This window comes from Elgaria multicarinata, chromosome 9 (assembly GCF_023053635.1).
Source record: "Elgaria multicarinata webbii isolate HBS135686 ecotype San Diego chromosome 9, rElgMul1.1.pri, whole genome shotgun sequence".
NCBI classification, from domain to species: Eukaryota; Metazoa; Chordata; class Lepidosauria; order Squamata; family Anguidae; genus Elgaria; species Elgaria multicarinata.
The window spans coordinates 64,118,964-64,136,106 of NC_086179.1; the positions used below are offsets into that span (position 1 = coordinate 64,118,964).

Here is a 17,143-nt window from a genome sequence, read left to right on the forward strand (position 1 = left end):
TTGTCTGCAACATATCAGGTCTTTCATACATGTTTTCTCTTTTTGCCAAAGAAGAAAATCTAACGAATCCCCTAACAGAAGTATAGCATAAGCAACTTGAAAAAAATATCAGCCATACACATGAAAAATGCCACCATGTCTAAAGGGGTTCAGCGTCAATATGGCAAGCAGAAATGATTTAGCATTTGTACCTCTTAGATTGTGCAACGTAGTTTCTTGGGATGTCAAAATGACTTGGACCAACCCTGGGAAAATGCATATGTTTTAAGATCGACTCTATGATTATGTCAGTGTAACATTTACACTGACACTATCTTAGAGTTGATCCTAAAATATCTTTTCAAAAATCATTGGGTCTTCCCCATTTCATTTCTTTACTGAATTTTTACTAAGTTCTATAGAAAGTCGACAAATTCATGGCTAACATGGATGTACTCACTCTAGTAGCCCCTTTGGGCTAATCTACACGCAAGTTCAAAAGGCACAACTATTCTTTGTATACTGCATATACTGCATCATTTTGTTACATCAAATATTCTCACTTTGCCCCATCATAAAAAAATCCTCCCTGAATAGGGATCAGACTAGGAAACAGTCACTCCCTCCCATTCAGTGTGAACATACTGGCTTAGATCCAAAGATCCCATTGTACAAGTAGAAGACACTTGCATTCATACAAAGCATGTCTTGGCAATTCCCTATTGTCCACCTTCCCCATATGCAGCTCCCTGGAGAGAAAAAAACCTTCTCCAAAGGGTAGCATTTCAGGGAGTGTAAGTGGTTGCAGATAGCGGTGGAGGGGAGAGAACTGGTAGACTTTTCCCAATCTTTGAATCTGAGCCAAAGATTGTCAAGGTGAATTATCCTGTGTAAGTAGATATGACTACATAAGGACATCAACTTCAGTAGAGTTCCAACTATCTTCACCGAGGAAAATACTATTTGTCTTGAAGCGTACAACAGGCATGAATTACAATAGCACCATAAGTGGATAAAGCTTCCTCCTTCCATTTGACTAACTCCTATCCAGATAGCCTTATTTATTCTACTCGTTTTGGATGGTCCCATATAATTTCAACTGTACTTACTTCCAAGTAAATAGGCTTATAATTGCACTATTCATTTTGCTTAAAACCAGAAAGGAGGCAACAAGAAATGAATACCCTGCCTGCCAAATTTTGATAGCACCTGAAATCATCACTGGCAAAAACAAAACAAAACAAACCCTACACTTCAAAAACTGTGAGAGAAAATTAACCAAGAGTCTCCCAAATCCACTTTTTAAAAAGGGGGCGGAGTTAGCAGTACAAATTCTACAAATAGACAACTTTCCTTTTCTATTGGTTTTACCCATAAGTTTACAATGATGGACAGGACACAGTAATCCAAATTAGTTTGACTGTAGATACTTTTTCTGCAAGATTCTTTGATATACTCAACAACTAGGATTTGTGTGCTAAAGAAGTTTTCTAAGTTAGAAGTAACACAACGAATTGTAATTAAAGGAACACAAGGCACATTCATACCATCAAGATGAATTCTAGATCACAGCAATACAAGTGATTTGGGGGTTATCACTTCAATTTGGCATAATAAACATAGACAGATGAGTCTCTTCTCACTTTTAATAGATAACAATTTAATCCTCTAATCTAGGAGACAGCAATGTACATCTCATAGGCTATATCCAGCCTGCCCGGCTTTTGCCTGCAGCTTGCAAAATCTATTCAGTTTTTCCCACAGTATGTTTTCAGTGCTTTTATCAAAACAACATTTATTAGATGAGCCCATATCTTACCTAGCTTACCACTGATAAAACAAATTAATCAAAAATATGGAAACTAAAATGGCACTGATATCACATTGGCCAACTCTGGGTTCAACCAGATTGTACTTCCAGGAAGAGCACCTTTCACACTTTCCTAAATTATTTACTCCATTTTTGGTTATTTGATCACAAGTTATTACACAACTCTACAGAATGTGCAGTGACCATGTTCCTTGTTACAACTAGGTTCAAAAGCATACTACATGAAGGCCTGTTTACAAATCAGTTATCCTTGGATAACAGTCTGTGAACTCATCTCAACTTCCTATTTGTTTATATACTTTAGGAATGACTATCAGTTAGTGTTAACTGAAGGAGAGCAGTATTGGTGGCTTCTAGATTTACTGCAGCAGAATCATATCTGATGGGCTGTGTTCCCTATTTCAGGCATGGGCAGAAGGCAGATCTCCAGATATTTTGGACTTCAACTCCTAGCATCCTTGACCACTGGCCATGCTGACAGAGGCTTGTGATAGTTGGAAGTGTAAAACATCTGGAAATTTACCTTTTCCCCACCCCAGCCTTATTAAACACATAAGTTGGGGACCGTACACAACCATGGGGGATGGAGGAATAAATCACAATACAAATTCAACGTGCAACACCACTATAGCATTCATCCATTTTGATATGCCAACCCCAGGTGATGATGTCAGATATAAGACTTAAAACTGTGGTATAGGTTAACAGATTAGCAGCCCATTCTAAGTATATTTATTCAGAAGTGGGTCCCAGTATGTTCAATGTGGTTTACTCCAGAGTAAGTGTAGGACTGCAGCCTAAGGATATAATTGTACATACTGGGACTAACTTTTGCATAAAAATGGATAGGATTAGCTGTAAGGCTGCAGTCCTATGCACAGTTAGGTGAACTTCAAAAACACCCGTTTCTAGTGGCTTAGCCCAGGGGTTCACAAACTTTCTGCTTCCAGCACTCGTTTGAAAGACCTGAAAATGACTGAGGCCCACCTGTCCCAAAATGGTGACAGATGGAGGCGAAGGTTTGCATCTTCAGCTGACAATTACTGATAGTCATTTTCTATTAATATGTAATACCTCCTTGAAGCAAAGAGGCAAAGGGCACTCTGCAACACTGAGATCCACCTGAAGTTTGCCTGAGACCTGCAGGTGGGTCCTGACCCAATTTGAGAAACAGTGACTTAGCCTAATGCTACATAGGATCGGCTCCCCATCTGCAATCCTGTGCACTTTCATTAGAAATTCAAGTGCCCCTGAGCATCTCACATGCCTAAGACAGTGTTTTGAGGATACTGTCTAACACACATTTATTTGGGAGTCAGCCCCACTGAATTCAGTGGGGCTTAATTTGGAGCAGCTACATATAGGATCAGCTTGCACACCAAGCAGCAGGCAAAAACCTATTGAAAAGCATCTTCAAAACAGTGTTTTGAAACCATCACATACAAAAGAATGAAGCTTTATTCATAGATATTACATTTGTATGTGATAAACACTTGCACAGTATTTCCCTTCACAGACATTATATTGTTTACCTAGACTTACAGCCCTCTCTGCATCTCAGGATTCTGGGTTGATTGGAAAAAAATGTTTTGTTGAAAAAAACTGCGTTGATTGAAAGGGTTCCCAAGGGATCTCCTGCCAAGTGCACAGGCAATACACCAAAGTGAACACTGAAACCAACATTGAATCCATTCATAAGACAGCACATGTACCCCCATTCCATCAGTGACAACATGTTTGTGCATCCTCCATCTAGCACTGGCTTACGTTTAGAGCAGTTCAAGAAACAGAGCCAACACTTAGATCAGTAAAAGAGATATTCAAAAGTTTATATTTTTCCTCTAAGAAAAGGACATGTTATATTCCCTTCCCCCACTACTACAGGAATAATAGTTTAGCCCAGCTGTCACTCCTCTTCCATAGAAAAGCAGGAGCTCAGAGAAGGACCCACAATGGGAGTACAATACTAAGTTAACTAGGAAGACACATCTTTGAGGTGAAAGGTGATAAGTTCAGCAACTCTGGATTGGCAGTTCAATTTGGAATTTTCCTCACCATTCAATTAAACAAAAATACAGCAAAATATTGTTCCTCATTTACTAAAGATACTTTTCAGTTAAGAAATCTATTCCCTTCCAGAGTTATTTTCTTATTTAAAAAAAAAAACGAAGAAAAAACAAGCAAGTGTTACAGCTTGAAATACTTGACCAGTAATATCCCACATGCCATTCCAGGAAATACCAGAGTGGCTTTTAAATCCGTGTGCATAGCTCTATGTGTATGTGCGCGCATGTGTTCGTTACCCTCAAAGGCCAACGGGAGGACTAATCAATATCTGGCAACCCAGCTGTGACTGGGCACATAAAGAGAAGTCAAGAAAATAAATCCCATCAATGATCTCTATAATTTAACATTTGGGTCAGAGAGCAGCAGCTGGGATCAGTTCCAAATGGGGTAGCTGCATGGGGTGGGGTTGGTATGTCGTACTAATGGTTAAACACAGAGGGATCACACACAGAGAGAGAAATCTTTGCATTTCAGATGGATTCTCTGTTAAATCCACAACTCCACGCTGCAGGCATACCTCAGGTACAGAACGAACAACATTCTTGTCATGCCCTTCACCTGTGAAGTCAGTCAAAACAGCTGCAATTGTGTGGAACCTGTCAGCAAGTATTAATGCTTTCTTAGGTAGGATTCTAAATAAGCCTTCTTCCATTGCAGTCGCCTATTCAGAAGGATATCCCACTGAATTCAATAGGGATTACTCCTAAGTAAGTGGGTATAGGATTGCAGCCTTCATCACCTGGTCTGTCAGCTGAAGCATCCCTAAAGCAGAGTGGGGGGGGGGATCCCCAGTGACAACTACTATCCAAGACCCAACACATGGAGGTAAATTAACACACACCATTTATCTTATTTGCACCATTTAAAAATTAAATTAAAAGGGGGTTACAGCATAGGAAATATTCATCTCACACGCTTAAAACCCATTTTTAAAAGGGACGATTGGTTAGGTGACTGCATGACAGAAATGAATGGTCCTAAATAGTATCGGAAAGATCTGGATGGAAAGAGAAATCAAATACGAGTTTTAAAATATTCAGTTGACGGAGGGAGAGAAAAGAGAAATCTGAAGAAAGCCTATGTTCTGCTGTTGGGAGGCGGAGTGAAGGGAAAGATGATAAATTCCACATCCATCACTCAACATCTAACGTCCTTTGTTGTTCACCTTTTGTAGAGAGGATGGAAGCAGCTTTTTCTCCACCCCAAACAGGATCGTAAGTTCTTTAACTGATCGTACATCACCCTGTCTGTTTCCTTGGGTAATCCAGACACTTTTGTACTCCATTAAACCCGAGAACAAAAACACTACTCGAAGTAGGTTGCTATCCCGATTAAAACAAAACCACTATACACACACATTCAACCGCGCGCTGGTGCCTTTCGCAATTTACACGAAAGATGGCAGTTTAGCGTCTATTGAAACCCTATGCCAAAATATGTATTTTTAAACAACCATGAGATTGCTTCGTCTGCTGCTGCTTCTCAGGACGCGGAGCAAACGGGCAGACAAGCCTTTGAAGGATGCTGTTTAATTGGACATACATTGTGTGAAGAGTCTGCAACACGAGATTCAGGGAAGCCACCGGCCTCTTTTCACAATTAATGGTAGCCTATTTGAAATATATTTTTAAAAAAGAAAAGAAAAGAACCGCCCCCTCACCGGTGTTTTCTTTATTCCAAATCAGAAAACCCACACGCTGCCCATATGTGGCACTTTAGGGGCAAGGGAGGAAAAGATGAGGAGCAGAGAGAGAGACTGGCGGAGGGGACCGGTGCAAATTCTTTCTCTTGGAACCTAAGCCAGCATCCACTCGGGAGTGTAAGCAGACAAACGCGGAATTGACAAGATCACAGCGAGGAACGAGGTGGGAAACGCGAAGGGGGAAAGGGGTGTGTGTGGACGAGACCGACTCATCGGATCCCCCCCCCCCCAGTTTCTTCTTCTTTTTGAACTACGGCTCCACAGAACAGCCCCGAGGGCACCAAGCGCCGAAGGGAGCCCGCCAGGAGGTCGCACTTACCCACGCCGTATTTCTCATGCTCTGTAGGAATCCACATGCTAAAGAGTATGCGGCTCTCGGTCCCCCTTTTCCAAACAACAACAGTCGCAGCTGCAGCTCCTCTCCGGCTCAGAGCAGCGGCGGCTGCCAACAAATCCCCCTTGACCAGCGCTACAGCCGCTGCTCCTCAGGCTCCAGCCGAGAAGTCATTGTTCTGATTGACTAAACCCAGCTCACGCTCTGGGACAGTCCGTGCGAGCCCCGCCTCTTTCTCCGCCTTCCCTGCCGCCCCTCTCCTTTAGCATCCCAATGCATGCTGGGAAGCGTAGTCTTCGTCCTCCCGTCAAAGCCGCGCCTACTCGCGACGCGGTTCTGCTTTGCAGAGCCCGCTGGTAAAACAAAAGACGCCCCCGCTCCTGCTCCCGACATGCTTTGCGTCGCGGAGTGGGATGGGGGAGCTGCCTCGCTGTCTCCCATTGGTCAAGACGCTGTTCCAAGGCTTGCGTAGAAGTTATCTTGGCTGTGGCCGTATACCTGGCGGCATGGCAGCTTCGCAAGGGTTGGAGGGGGCGAGAAGGAACGGTGAGTCCCGTCTCCTCTCCGTGGGGGGTTTCTTTTCAACCTAGCAGCCAGGCTGGCGGGGGTCTTTTAAGGCGCCAGGTCGCTTTGTGTCGAGCGTTTTCCGTGCCTTGACCTTCTCCAGCGCGGGGTCTCTCTCAAGCGTCCGTCATAGCGAAATGCTTGGCAAAGTTGACAGGCCTTCAGAGGGGAACGGGTTTAGAAGAGAAACCATGCCGCCTTCCCTTTTCCATGCTTGATGCGTGTTGCTGCGGTCCTACAGCAGCCTCCCCCAAGTTGCTGCCTCCTGGGGTGCCTTTGACTACAGACTCCTTCATCCCCAGCTGTAGTGGGGTTGTAATCAAAACACGTGAGAAAGGTTGGTCTACACAAGCCTTCCCCAACCTGGCATGCTTTAGGTGTGTTGGACTACAACTCCCATAATCCCCCAGTGTAAATATAACAATGCAAATGAGAAAACCTTGGCTCCAGAAATAGCTGGTCTTTTCTTTGAAATTGACACAGGCTGCTTAACATAGGATGGGGTTGTTTCTGTTAGTTTGTATTGGTAGGTTCTTGGACATTGAAATATCTTACAACTGTACATGTGTCTTTCAAGTTCTTTTGTGAATATAAGAGAATGGTTAAAATGTATCATGGATAACAAACTCCGTATTTCTTAATCTTGAGTGTGTGCCCTTTGTGCAGCTTCTGAATAAGCCAGGTATTAGTCTACTACCAAGTACCAGCTCTTTGATCTGATGTTTTTGCATCTGCAGTCAACTCATGTCACACTTGCCTGCAGAAACGGCTATGCAATGAACATTTGAGGCTATGCAGAGGTTTTAATACAAATTCTCCCTTGGCAATCTGGGTCTTTAGACTACCTGGAAGATAACATCTTTTCTGTCTTCTCCATCTCTTGATGAGCTTAGGAGAACTCAATATGATGAAGTCCAATTTTAACAGAATGGCATAGGAAGCACAACTGGAGCAAATGATGAAATGAAGCCTGAAGTATGTTCAGTGATCCTTAAAATGTAGCATTTAAGTAAATTTGACACATGTTGCTGTTTGTCCCTTGAAGAACAATTCTTGGCCTTAGTGTTCCAACTCCCTGTCTTCCTCTAAGACCATAAGAACCATCATGCTGAATTACACAAAAAGCCTATCTGGTCCAGAATTCTGTTTTTACAGTAACTAACCAAATGCCCAAGGGAAGCCCACAAGCAGCACATGAGTGCAAGAGCATCATCCTGTTTGCGTGTCCCAGCAGCTGGCATACAGCGGCATATTGCCTCCAATACTGGAGGTAACATATAACCTTCATAACTAGTAACCATTGCTGGTGTTATCCTCCATGAATTGGTTTAATCTCCTTTTAAAGCTGACCATATTGGTGGCCATCACTGCATCTTACAGAAGAAAATTCCATAGTTTGACAATGTGTAGTGTGAAGAAATATTTCCTTTAATCTGTCCTGAATCTTCCATCACTCAGCTTTATGGAATGACCTGGCTTCTAATATGAGAACGAGAGATAGTTTTCCTTGTCTACTTTTTCCACACATTGTATAATTTTATACTCATCTGTCATGTCCCCCTGGCAGACATCTGGCCCCTGCCTGTCTTGCAGTCAAACTGTCAAGTTGTGTTTACAGTCAATTACTTTTGTTATGCAAACTACAAGCAAACAGCCATTTCCTCAGGTTACACATAGAATCTTCATGGATCCATTGGAGACAAACTTTTCTAAGAGACTTTGCATAATGCAGGATCACGTAGACTTCAGGTAGTCACCTGGGTTAAGGCGCCAGGAAAGAAAGTTGTTAAGAAATTGCCACTGGCTACTACAAGCTTCCCTTCTCAACACAAGTGGGCTAATAGGTCCTGCCTTCAAGGTGGGTTTTTCGAGATTAGCTCTTTGAAATATCTCATAGCCCTATATTGTTCCTTCATTTTTCACTGATGTCTGACCCTGGGGTCTCCCTCCTCCTCATCTTTAGGAGCCTGCGTTTCCATGGATTTGGAGGCCTCAGCCTGGCAGTCATCCAAATGATTAGGCTGCAGCTGAGCTTCATCTAATGTGGCACTGTTATTCTCAGTGGCCTCCTGCACTCTTGGTGGCTTGAGAACACTTTCTACCTCCCTCTCCCCATTTGACTCAGAATCCATTCCCACGTCTTCTTGGGGCGTGTCTGTTGAACCCAATCCCTACATCCTTCTTTTTTACATTTTATCTAAGCTAAATAGTCCCAGACATTATAACTTTTCTTCATAAGGCAGTTTCTGTGGCCCTCTTGAACATTTTGGTTGCCCTTTACTTCACCTTTTCCAGTTCTACAATACCCTTTTTGAGGGTGGCGATCAGAACTGTGCATTGTAGTTCAAGTATGATCACAGTATAGATTTGTTTAAGGGCCTTATAATTTTGGCAGTTTCGTTACCTATTTCCTTTCCTAATTATGCCCAATATGGAATTTGCCTTTTTCACAGCAGTCACACACTAGGTCAATGTAAGCAACTTTTTATCTCCCAGATACTGCTTCCAGGGTAGTGTTATCTTCTGTATCTTGGAATCCTTTTCCATTATGCTTTTGAAGACTTCTGAGAAATTGTTCATCTAGACCAGATCCTCATCTATTTGAAGATGATGATAAAGAAAAAAGAAAAAAATGCTTATAAATATTTATTTAAGAGAAGTGCATAACAACACTATGCAGTGATGTGGGTTTTCTTGAAAATTTTGGATCAGATAATTTTCCTATATTAAGTTGATTGGCAACCATTCACTCAAGGAATGGCCTAAGATGGTTGAGATCTTCTGGGTCATTTCCAGGCTTGTGGCTTTACAGAATTTACTTGGCATGACAACTTTCCTACAAAAACCCTTAGCCAGTGTTTTAGGAATATTCCTTTAGTGCAGTTTTGTTGGAAGGGTAATGATTACAAACAGAAGTGATTATATCTGAAATAGCTTTACTAATTAAAGTCTAAGCTCCAGTCATTATCCCTACCAAAACTGAGCTTCTTAAAATAGTAGATGTTAATTATGCTAAATTAAAATTATACGAGTAAATCTAAGTAAAACCCTCTAAAGTTATTATCTGGTAACTGTATTACGTATTACACATGGTTGGAAGTAGAAGTATCTAGTACCCATTACATTGGCTGGGAGGAAGACCTGCTTCCCACATGCTGCCCTTTCCTATAAGCGTAATGCATGTCTTCCAACATCCCCACTTTAGTTCCATATCTGTTATCCCTAGCCCACAAGGCACCATCCATGCATTAGCAGGCATTCTCTTGCTTCCCCATTTTTTTCTGGCAGTGGACTAGAAAAGTTCTCAGGTAGCTGCCAATGATACATCCTTTGTTCCAGCATAGTTAAGAGTGGTAAATACATATACATTCCATACAGCATCAAGATCCACAGCCCCTTGCACATTTATCTTGACAAAGGAAGCGTTGTCTGGAGAGAAGGCAATGCTTAGGCCCACCTGATTTCCTGAGAACCTCAGCTCCACTACATACTATTTCATATATTTATTATACTTCTAAACTGCCCAATAGCCAAAGCTTTCTGTACGATTCATGATAATTATAGTCCAGCCTTCACCAACCAGATGTTTTAGACTACAACACCTAGTGCTCCTGACCATTGGCCATACTGGCGAGATGCGGATAGGAGTTGAAGTCTAAAATGGCTGGAGGATACTAGGTTGGGGAAGGCTGATATAGGTGCTGTTTGCATGTACAACAACCCGTTAGTTTACAGACCGATGGGTTGTTGTGCACTGCCTGCAGCGCACCTGCCTCTTCCACCTTTACTCAGCCACTCACAAGCATGATGTCCAAACCCAAACTGTTGGGTTGTTTAGGGGGCTAAACAAAGCAGCAGTTAATCCAACAACAAACCATGGGTAACCACTGGGTAGCTTAGCCCCTAATAAACCCAGCGTTCCAGGTTCAGATGTCATGCTCAGCAGGAGCTGATTGTGGGTTGCTGAGCCAATTGTGGATTGGTGAGTAAAAATGGAAGAGGGTGGTGCACTGCAAGCAGGTCTGAGTCTTTCCTTTTGACAAATCCAATTCTGTGATGCCTGAATTAGGGCCATCTTGCTGGTGCACCACAAGGTGGAACATCCTCTCCAAGGAAGCCTGTTGGTCCATTTCATAGATTAATTCTTGACAAGCTGTTTAAAAAAAATTGGGCTTAGGTATCAAACAGCACAGGCATTAGCATCCCTACTCAGAAATAAGTCGTTGAATTCAGTGGGACTTATTGCCAGGTAAAGTCTGTAGGGTTGTATCCTTAATATAGCAGTGTATATACTGTGCAGAATTTTGTAGCATCTTAAAGACTAACAAATTTATTGTGGCATAGGTTTTTGTGGATATTGTCCACTCCACCAGATGCATGAAGTGTTTCCCTCACGTTGGTAGATTTATGTACACATGCTTGTGCAGGTGATAGCAGTGGGGATTGTAAACAGTGAGGTCAGTTGGAATTGAAATGCAGAAAATACAGGCAGTGATAATTACCTAAACAGTGGCCATTCATAAAGTGTCGTTGGCTGATTACACAGACATCATCACATTAGTAAGCTGATTAACGCATGTAGTTTGATTTATAAACAAAAACAAAAAACCCTTTGTCCTTAGTTAAACTACAGCAAATAGAGTTGAATCTCTTGATTAATTATTGTTCAGCAATTCCATACTGCAGTCTAAAAACGTAAGAAAAGCCATGCTGGATCAGACCAAGGGTCCATCTGGCCAATCAGCTGTCAACCAAGAACCCACAAGAAGGACAAGGTGCAACAGCACTGTCCCCACCCATGTTCCCCAGCAACTGGTGCATACAGGCTTACTACCTCTAATACTGGAGGTAGCACATAGCCATCAGGACTAGTAGCAATTGACAGCCTTCTCCAGGAATTTATCCAACTCCCTTTTAAAACCATCCAAATTGGTGGCCATCACTACATCTTGTGGTACCATTTTCCATAGCTTAAATATGCTCCATTTGAAGAAGTACTTCCTTTCATCTGTCCTGAATCTCCCCACCAATCAGCTTCATGGGATGATCCCAGGTTCTAGTATTGTGGGAGAGGAAGAAAATCTGCCTGTGATATTTTGTTTTTCAAAAATAGTCACCTTAAAGCCACTGACAGCATCTTGGGACATTGAAGTTTTTTTAATATCACTTAGTCTGACATCAAATTTACATCCACTTATTATTTCACGTAGAGACTGGCCTGTTTGTTCTATGAAGAATGCAGTAGGGCATTGCTTGCAAACAATGGCATATATCACATTTGAAGATGAGCAGGTGTGTGAACCCCCTGATGTTATAGTTGACATTACTGGGACCTGTAAGTGTTGTCAGAGTAGATATGGGGAGAGACTGGGGATCTTAGTTTGCCATAGGGTCTGGTGTCTGTCTATTTGTTATGAAGTCTGTTAATGCAGGGAGTAAACTTTTTAGGCTGAGGAGCTGTATGTAAGCAAGAACAGGTCTGTCACCCAAGGCCTGTGAGGGAGTTTTGATTGTCCAGATGGGCTGATAGGCTGTAGATCTCCGTTGATATGTTTTAATTGGGAACTGTATGTGGCAACAAGTAGAGTTAATTGTTTTCTCTTCTGGGTCTGTCCTGTAGTAATTATTTCTGGGTACTCGTCTAGTTCTGTTGATCTGAACCGCCCAGGGAGCTTCGGCTGTTAGGCGGTATAAAAATGCAATAAATAATAATAATAATAATAATAATAATAATAATAATAATCTGTTGTTGTTCACTTTGTTGGGTAGGTATTGTAGTCTCAGAACTGTCTGATTTAAATCCTTGTGAGTCTGTCTGATGGGCTGGAACAGATGTGACTTTATTGTAGCAGATAGAAACGCCTGGTTGAAGCTCTGGAGGTGTGGGTATATATATATATATGTTGAAATGTTACCACTACTCTGCATCTTTTCTTTATGTTAAAAAAAAGCAGCGGTAGTAAGTTTTATTGCGGGTTTTTTACCAGAGAGACTGTTTTCTTCCCAGTTCTAAAACAACTAGCTTGTCATAATGATTCAAGGGATGTTGTGGTTGTGGTGGGGAAATCTTTTGTGCCCCTTAAATTTTACTGAAGCTTGCCAAAAAAGCTAAGTTTCAGAATGAGATGCCAGACTTGAAGCCGCTACCAATCTAATTTCCTAATGAAGTAGAAACTACTCTTGTGAGTGTTTGAACTAAAGGGCCAAGTTGCTAGAATTGCCACGATGAAACAAAGGCACTCAAGATTGGAATGAAGGAAGCATAATAGCATGCCAATAAAATAGCCGGCTGTATTCAAAGCTTCACTGACACAGAATTAAACAGGATCTATGCGGCTTCAGATGAGGACCGATTCACTCGTGCAGAAAGACTACACTGTCTTATTCTGTGTTTTAACATTTGCTTTGAGAAACAAAGCTGGTGCTCCTTCCTTGTGTTATAGATAATTCAAGGCTCTTTGGAAAATCTAAATCAGAAAGTGAAGTTTTCAAGGAAAACCATATATGAAAGTGAAGAATGTAGTGCAGTTGAGTAGTGTATCCCATAAATCTTGGTGGCCCCACATACAGTGGTTCAGACAAGTAATTTGAGACCCTGGCCTTACTGACTGCAAAATGTGTTAAGCTAGCCCTTCCTGTTCATTCTATTGAGTGGGACCCTAGCCATCTGCTCTAAACTCCTACCCTAAACATATTTAAATTTATATTTTTGTGCAGAATTTATTTAGAACAAAGAATTCATATATCAATGCAAAAACAGAACCAACTTATGAATGAGCACATGCGAAATGGACAAAGACCAGTGATAAACCGATATGTCCATTGCCCTTATACCTCTCTCTCTCTCTCTCCAACAAAATGCATCATTACTTTGGGTACAATGTTATCCCAAGAGATCAACTATTGAGTGGCTATGCAAACACCAGTGATCATTGAAATAATGCTTGTGTTAGAACTCTTGTAACTCTATGAAGTGTCATGATCTCTGATGTAAGAGAAGATAACTTCTGAAATGGACAGCACCTGAAAGGTTACCTGCAAGAAACTGGGACCCAGCCATCTAGATTGCTGGTAGAAGGTCTTCTGAAGTACTCATTAGTCCTATTTGTATTCCTACATTAGCTTTTACATGCAATGAGGGCCTCTTGAGGAAGTACTGAAGTCTAGTAATGAACTCTTCTTACAGGTTTTGCTTCGATTAGAGGCAAGGTTGGTTCATCAGTCAATAGAGCTTTTTCAGTAGCAGCTCACATGTATGGCACTCCCTAACCGTCTGCCAGGTCTGAGAGTTTGGTCCTTTCTAGCCTGCAGTTAAGATTTTCTTTCTTATGCTGGCTTTTAATTGTTAAGCATGCTAGATTGTCTTTTATTTAAATCACACTCATTAAATCACATTAGTGGTATTATTAGCAGTATACTATCAGCATTATTTATTTTAAAGTCGTATACTTATGCCTTTACAATGAGAATTTTTACATTGAAAAGTGTTTCATCGTCATGTGAATGAAATCACATGTTTTCAGGGTTAATTGGTTTAAGTGGCAGGTTTGTGCTATTGACTGTGCTGAGCATAGATATGTTTGTCTTCCATATTTGGCACCATGGTTTTGTGCCAGGAAGGGAAGAAATGTGAGATGCTAATAACTTTCTGAACTTGTGGAACTAGGAAAAGGAATACTTAAAAGTTGTGAGGAGCTCTTGTTCCAGAGCTGGCAATTTCCCAGGGGGGGAAATAGTTTGAGATTGGGAAGCAGTAAATACAGAGTTTTTTCCAGGTTCTCCCCAGAAACACTTTTTAAAAACTTATCAAGCTAATTGAGGGTCAAAAAGAAAAACATGGACCTGCAGTTTTTTTTCTTGAGCGCGCCTTTTTATCAGTGTCCAAATAATTAAGTATAGAACAAATGCTGGTTGTATGAGTCAGTTTAAAAATAGAATGACAATGTTGGTCTCTCTTTATGTAGGCATCCTGCTATAGAATATTTCCTGGCAGTTTTGATCTGGACTGGTAGTCTACAACTCTTCTATTTTAAAACTTTCCAGGGAGCTTTTCACAACTGGAATTGTATGCATTTTACTTCTACAACAAGGGAGAGGGCCTTCTCAGTGGTTGCCCCCCGACTGTGGAATGATCTTCCCGATGAGGCTCGCCTGGCGCCAACGTTGTTATCTTTTCGGCACCAGGTCAAGACTTTTCTCTTCTCCCAGGCATTTTAACAGCATTTAACGACGTTAAGTTTGTTTTTAATGGACCCCAGAATTGTTGTTTTTAAATGGATACTGTTGTTTTTATACTGTTTTTATGTTTTTTTAATTTTTGTATACTTTTAATGTTTACTATTTTTAATTGTTGTAAACCACCCAGAGAGCTTCGGCTGTGGGGCGGTATATAAATGTAATAAATAAATAAATAAATTTGAATCACTTAGGGGGCTGTTGCATGTTAGTGTTAATATTTTTCAGTTATATTGCAAAATATATCCCAATCTTCATTAGCAATGTGAAAAACTGGGTGGATAAGGGGCAGAAAAAGTTGGAGATACTTTTTCTAAAAAAATCTCTGGGGGAAAATGGAGTTCTATTTTTTTTCCTGGGTTTTCCCCATCTCTCCCCCAGACTTTCACATCTCTAAGTTTTGTTGATTGTTTGTATTTTCCATATGGAGGGACTGACTTGTCTAAGGAAAAACAGGCCATGGTGGGAGTGGATCTTGAGACCAGTTCTGTCCTTAGTATTCCCAGGAATTTCCTTATTATTTGACACCTGTAAATATGTCTTAATGTAATGCTTCCAGCAACCACATTATGGAAATGAATCTAAAATATAACTGATTTGCATTCCATGTAATGAAGTAGTCTTAGCAAGAGAAGATGGTTGAAGATACTAATGACGAAATAGGACCAAACAATTTTTTCCTGTGGTGAAAATATTTTTTTCTGCAGGGCAGCAAGATCCGTGTGCTCACCCTGATGAGTAACATACCAACCATATAGTGCTCTTTGTGCTATGCAAAGCTTTATAAAATCCATTTTTGTTGCTTTTACTAGAATAACTTCATTGGAACACATATATGTGTGTTCTTTCCCACACTTCCTTTATGTACATTGCATCTGCTAATTTACCTCCTCGTGCATATAAGAAATGGTATATTATTGCATTGTTCTTTTTTAAAAGACCTATGCGGTGACATGGACTCACTAGAAGGCTATGGAAAAATATCTTGTTTTAAGCCTGGCCTAATTTAGGCTGTTTTCTTCCAACTGTTAAGATTTTTGTTCATCTGTTTCCTATTTCTTCCATTCACTTATATTCCAACGCCTCCACTCTGGTACCCATAGCAACACTTGTTAATGCTAATGAAACTGCAGCATCTAAAGCTTCCTTGCTGAACAACGCTGTTAAATGTGGCTCTTAAATACAGTTGCCTTTCTAACAGACTTAGGTTCAGCAGTACCTGGTTGGAGCAAAACTCTGAGATGACAAGATTTGGTAACTTGCTGCTCTTCTTTACCTTCCTGATTATGCATTTATGCAGTGAAGCCTTGTATTTGATGGCAGTGGATGGTCGGGAAGATCGATATGTAGCTCTTGTAAAATTGACCCAGTTAAGCTGTAGGATGAAGGAATCTTTTGAAGTATGACATTTGCATTCAGTGGATCACTGAAGAATACTGAGGCTGATTGATCTGTGGGATGTGCTGTCTCGGAACACATGGATGGCTTGGCTAATTTCCATGTAGCAGTAATAGCATGTTAATGAGTGAAGTAATAGACAAATGGTTCCCTTGAGCTTGAACAAAATGGTAATTCAGTTTATTAGGAGGATCTAAAACATTTCACAGGACATTCACCAATTTGATGCATTTATTGTGAACTCACTTTTTGCCATCTTAATACAAGGTCGCACTGCTTTGAATAGCTTTGCAACCAGCTTTGATATGGAAGAATCTTTTTGTTATCTAGAAAATCCAAGATTGTGACATTACATGGAAAACACTTGTAAGCTAATTCAATAATGTGAACTCTACTTACACCGTATACCTACAGCTCAGATGCCTAATGGTTTGATTGTTAAAACCTAGGATCATGAGGGGAGGGCATATGGCTCAGTGGTAGAGCATGTGCTTTGCACACAGAAAGTCCCAGGTTCAGTTCTTGACATCTGCAGCTAGGGCTAGGAAAGAATCCTGCCTAAAACCCTGGAGCACCGCTGCCAGCCAGGATCATGAATACTGGGCTAGATGGACAAATAGCCTGACTCAGTATAAGGCAGCTTCCTATGTTCCTATCATGCTCGTCCTCCTTACAAGACCTCTGTACACATTTAGGCAAAGTCTGTGGAGTTGGTGTGTGATGAGGCAGCAGGATCACACTTTCCGTCTTTGTACATTGGATAAAACATCAGATGCCTACTCATATAGAATCTAACATTCACAGGTCAATCTTTACCATCTGAAGGATAAGGACTGCACATAATTGGGGTTATGTGCAATGGACTCAATACATCTCTGTAGAGTTCAGGTGAGCCCAGAGGCAGGACAGACAGATGCAATCTCATTGCACAGTGGTTTTCTGCAATTTCCGCAAAAGCTCTAAAGATTGCTGTTTAGGCATATTTGTACGTGCACACAGGCACAAATTAATTTATGATTATATAATATAGGAT

At 41.1% G+C, this 17,143-nt stretch overlaps 2 protein-coding genes across 2 annotated transcripts in view; one reads left to right on the forward strand and one right to left on the reverse strand.

The window, feature by feature from the left end:
• Positions 1-6,023, reverse strand: part of DOCK4 (dedicator of cytokinesis 4) — a 293,588-nt gene extending 287,565 nt beyond the window's left edge. Inside the window, exon 1 of the mRNA XM_063134026.1 lies at positions 5,899-6,023. Within this exon, the coding sequence (XP_062990096.1) occupies positions 5,899-5,935 (37 nt within the window). The 5' untranslated portion in view covers positions 5,936-6,023. The remainder of the gene's footprint in view (positions 1-5,898) is intronic.
• Positions 6,024-6,260: 237 nt separating this feature from the next.
• ZNF277 (zinc finger protein 277) overlaps positions 6,261-17,143 on the forward strand; it is a 39,076-nt gene continuing 28,193 nt past the window's right edge. The window contains exon 1 of the mRNA XM_063134024.1: positions 6,261-6,459. Coding sequence (XP_062990094.1) covers positions 6,327-6,459 — 133 coding nt within the window. The 5' untranslated portion in view covers positions 6,261-6,326. The remainder of the gene's footprint in view (positions 6,460-17,143) is intronic.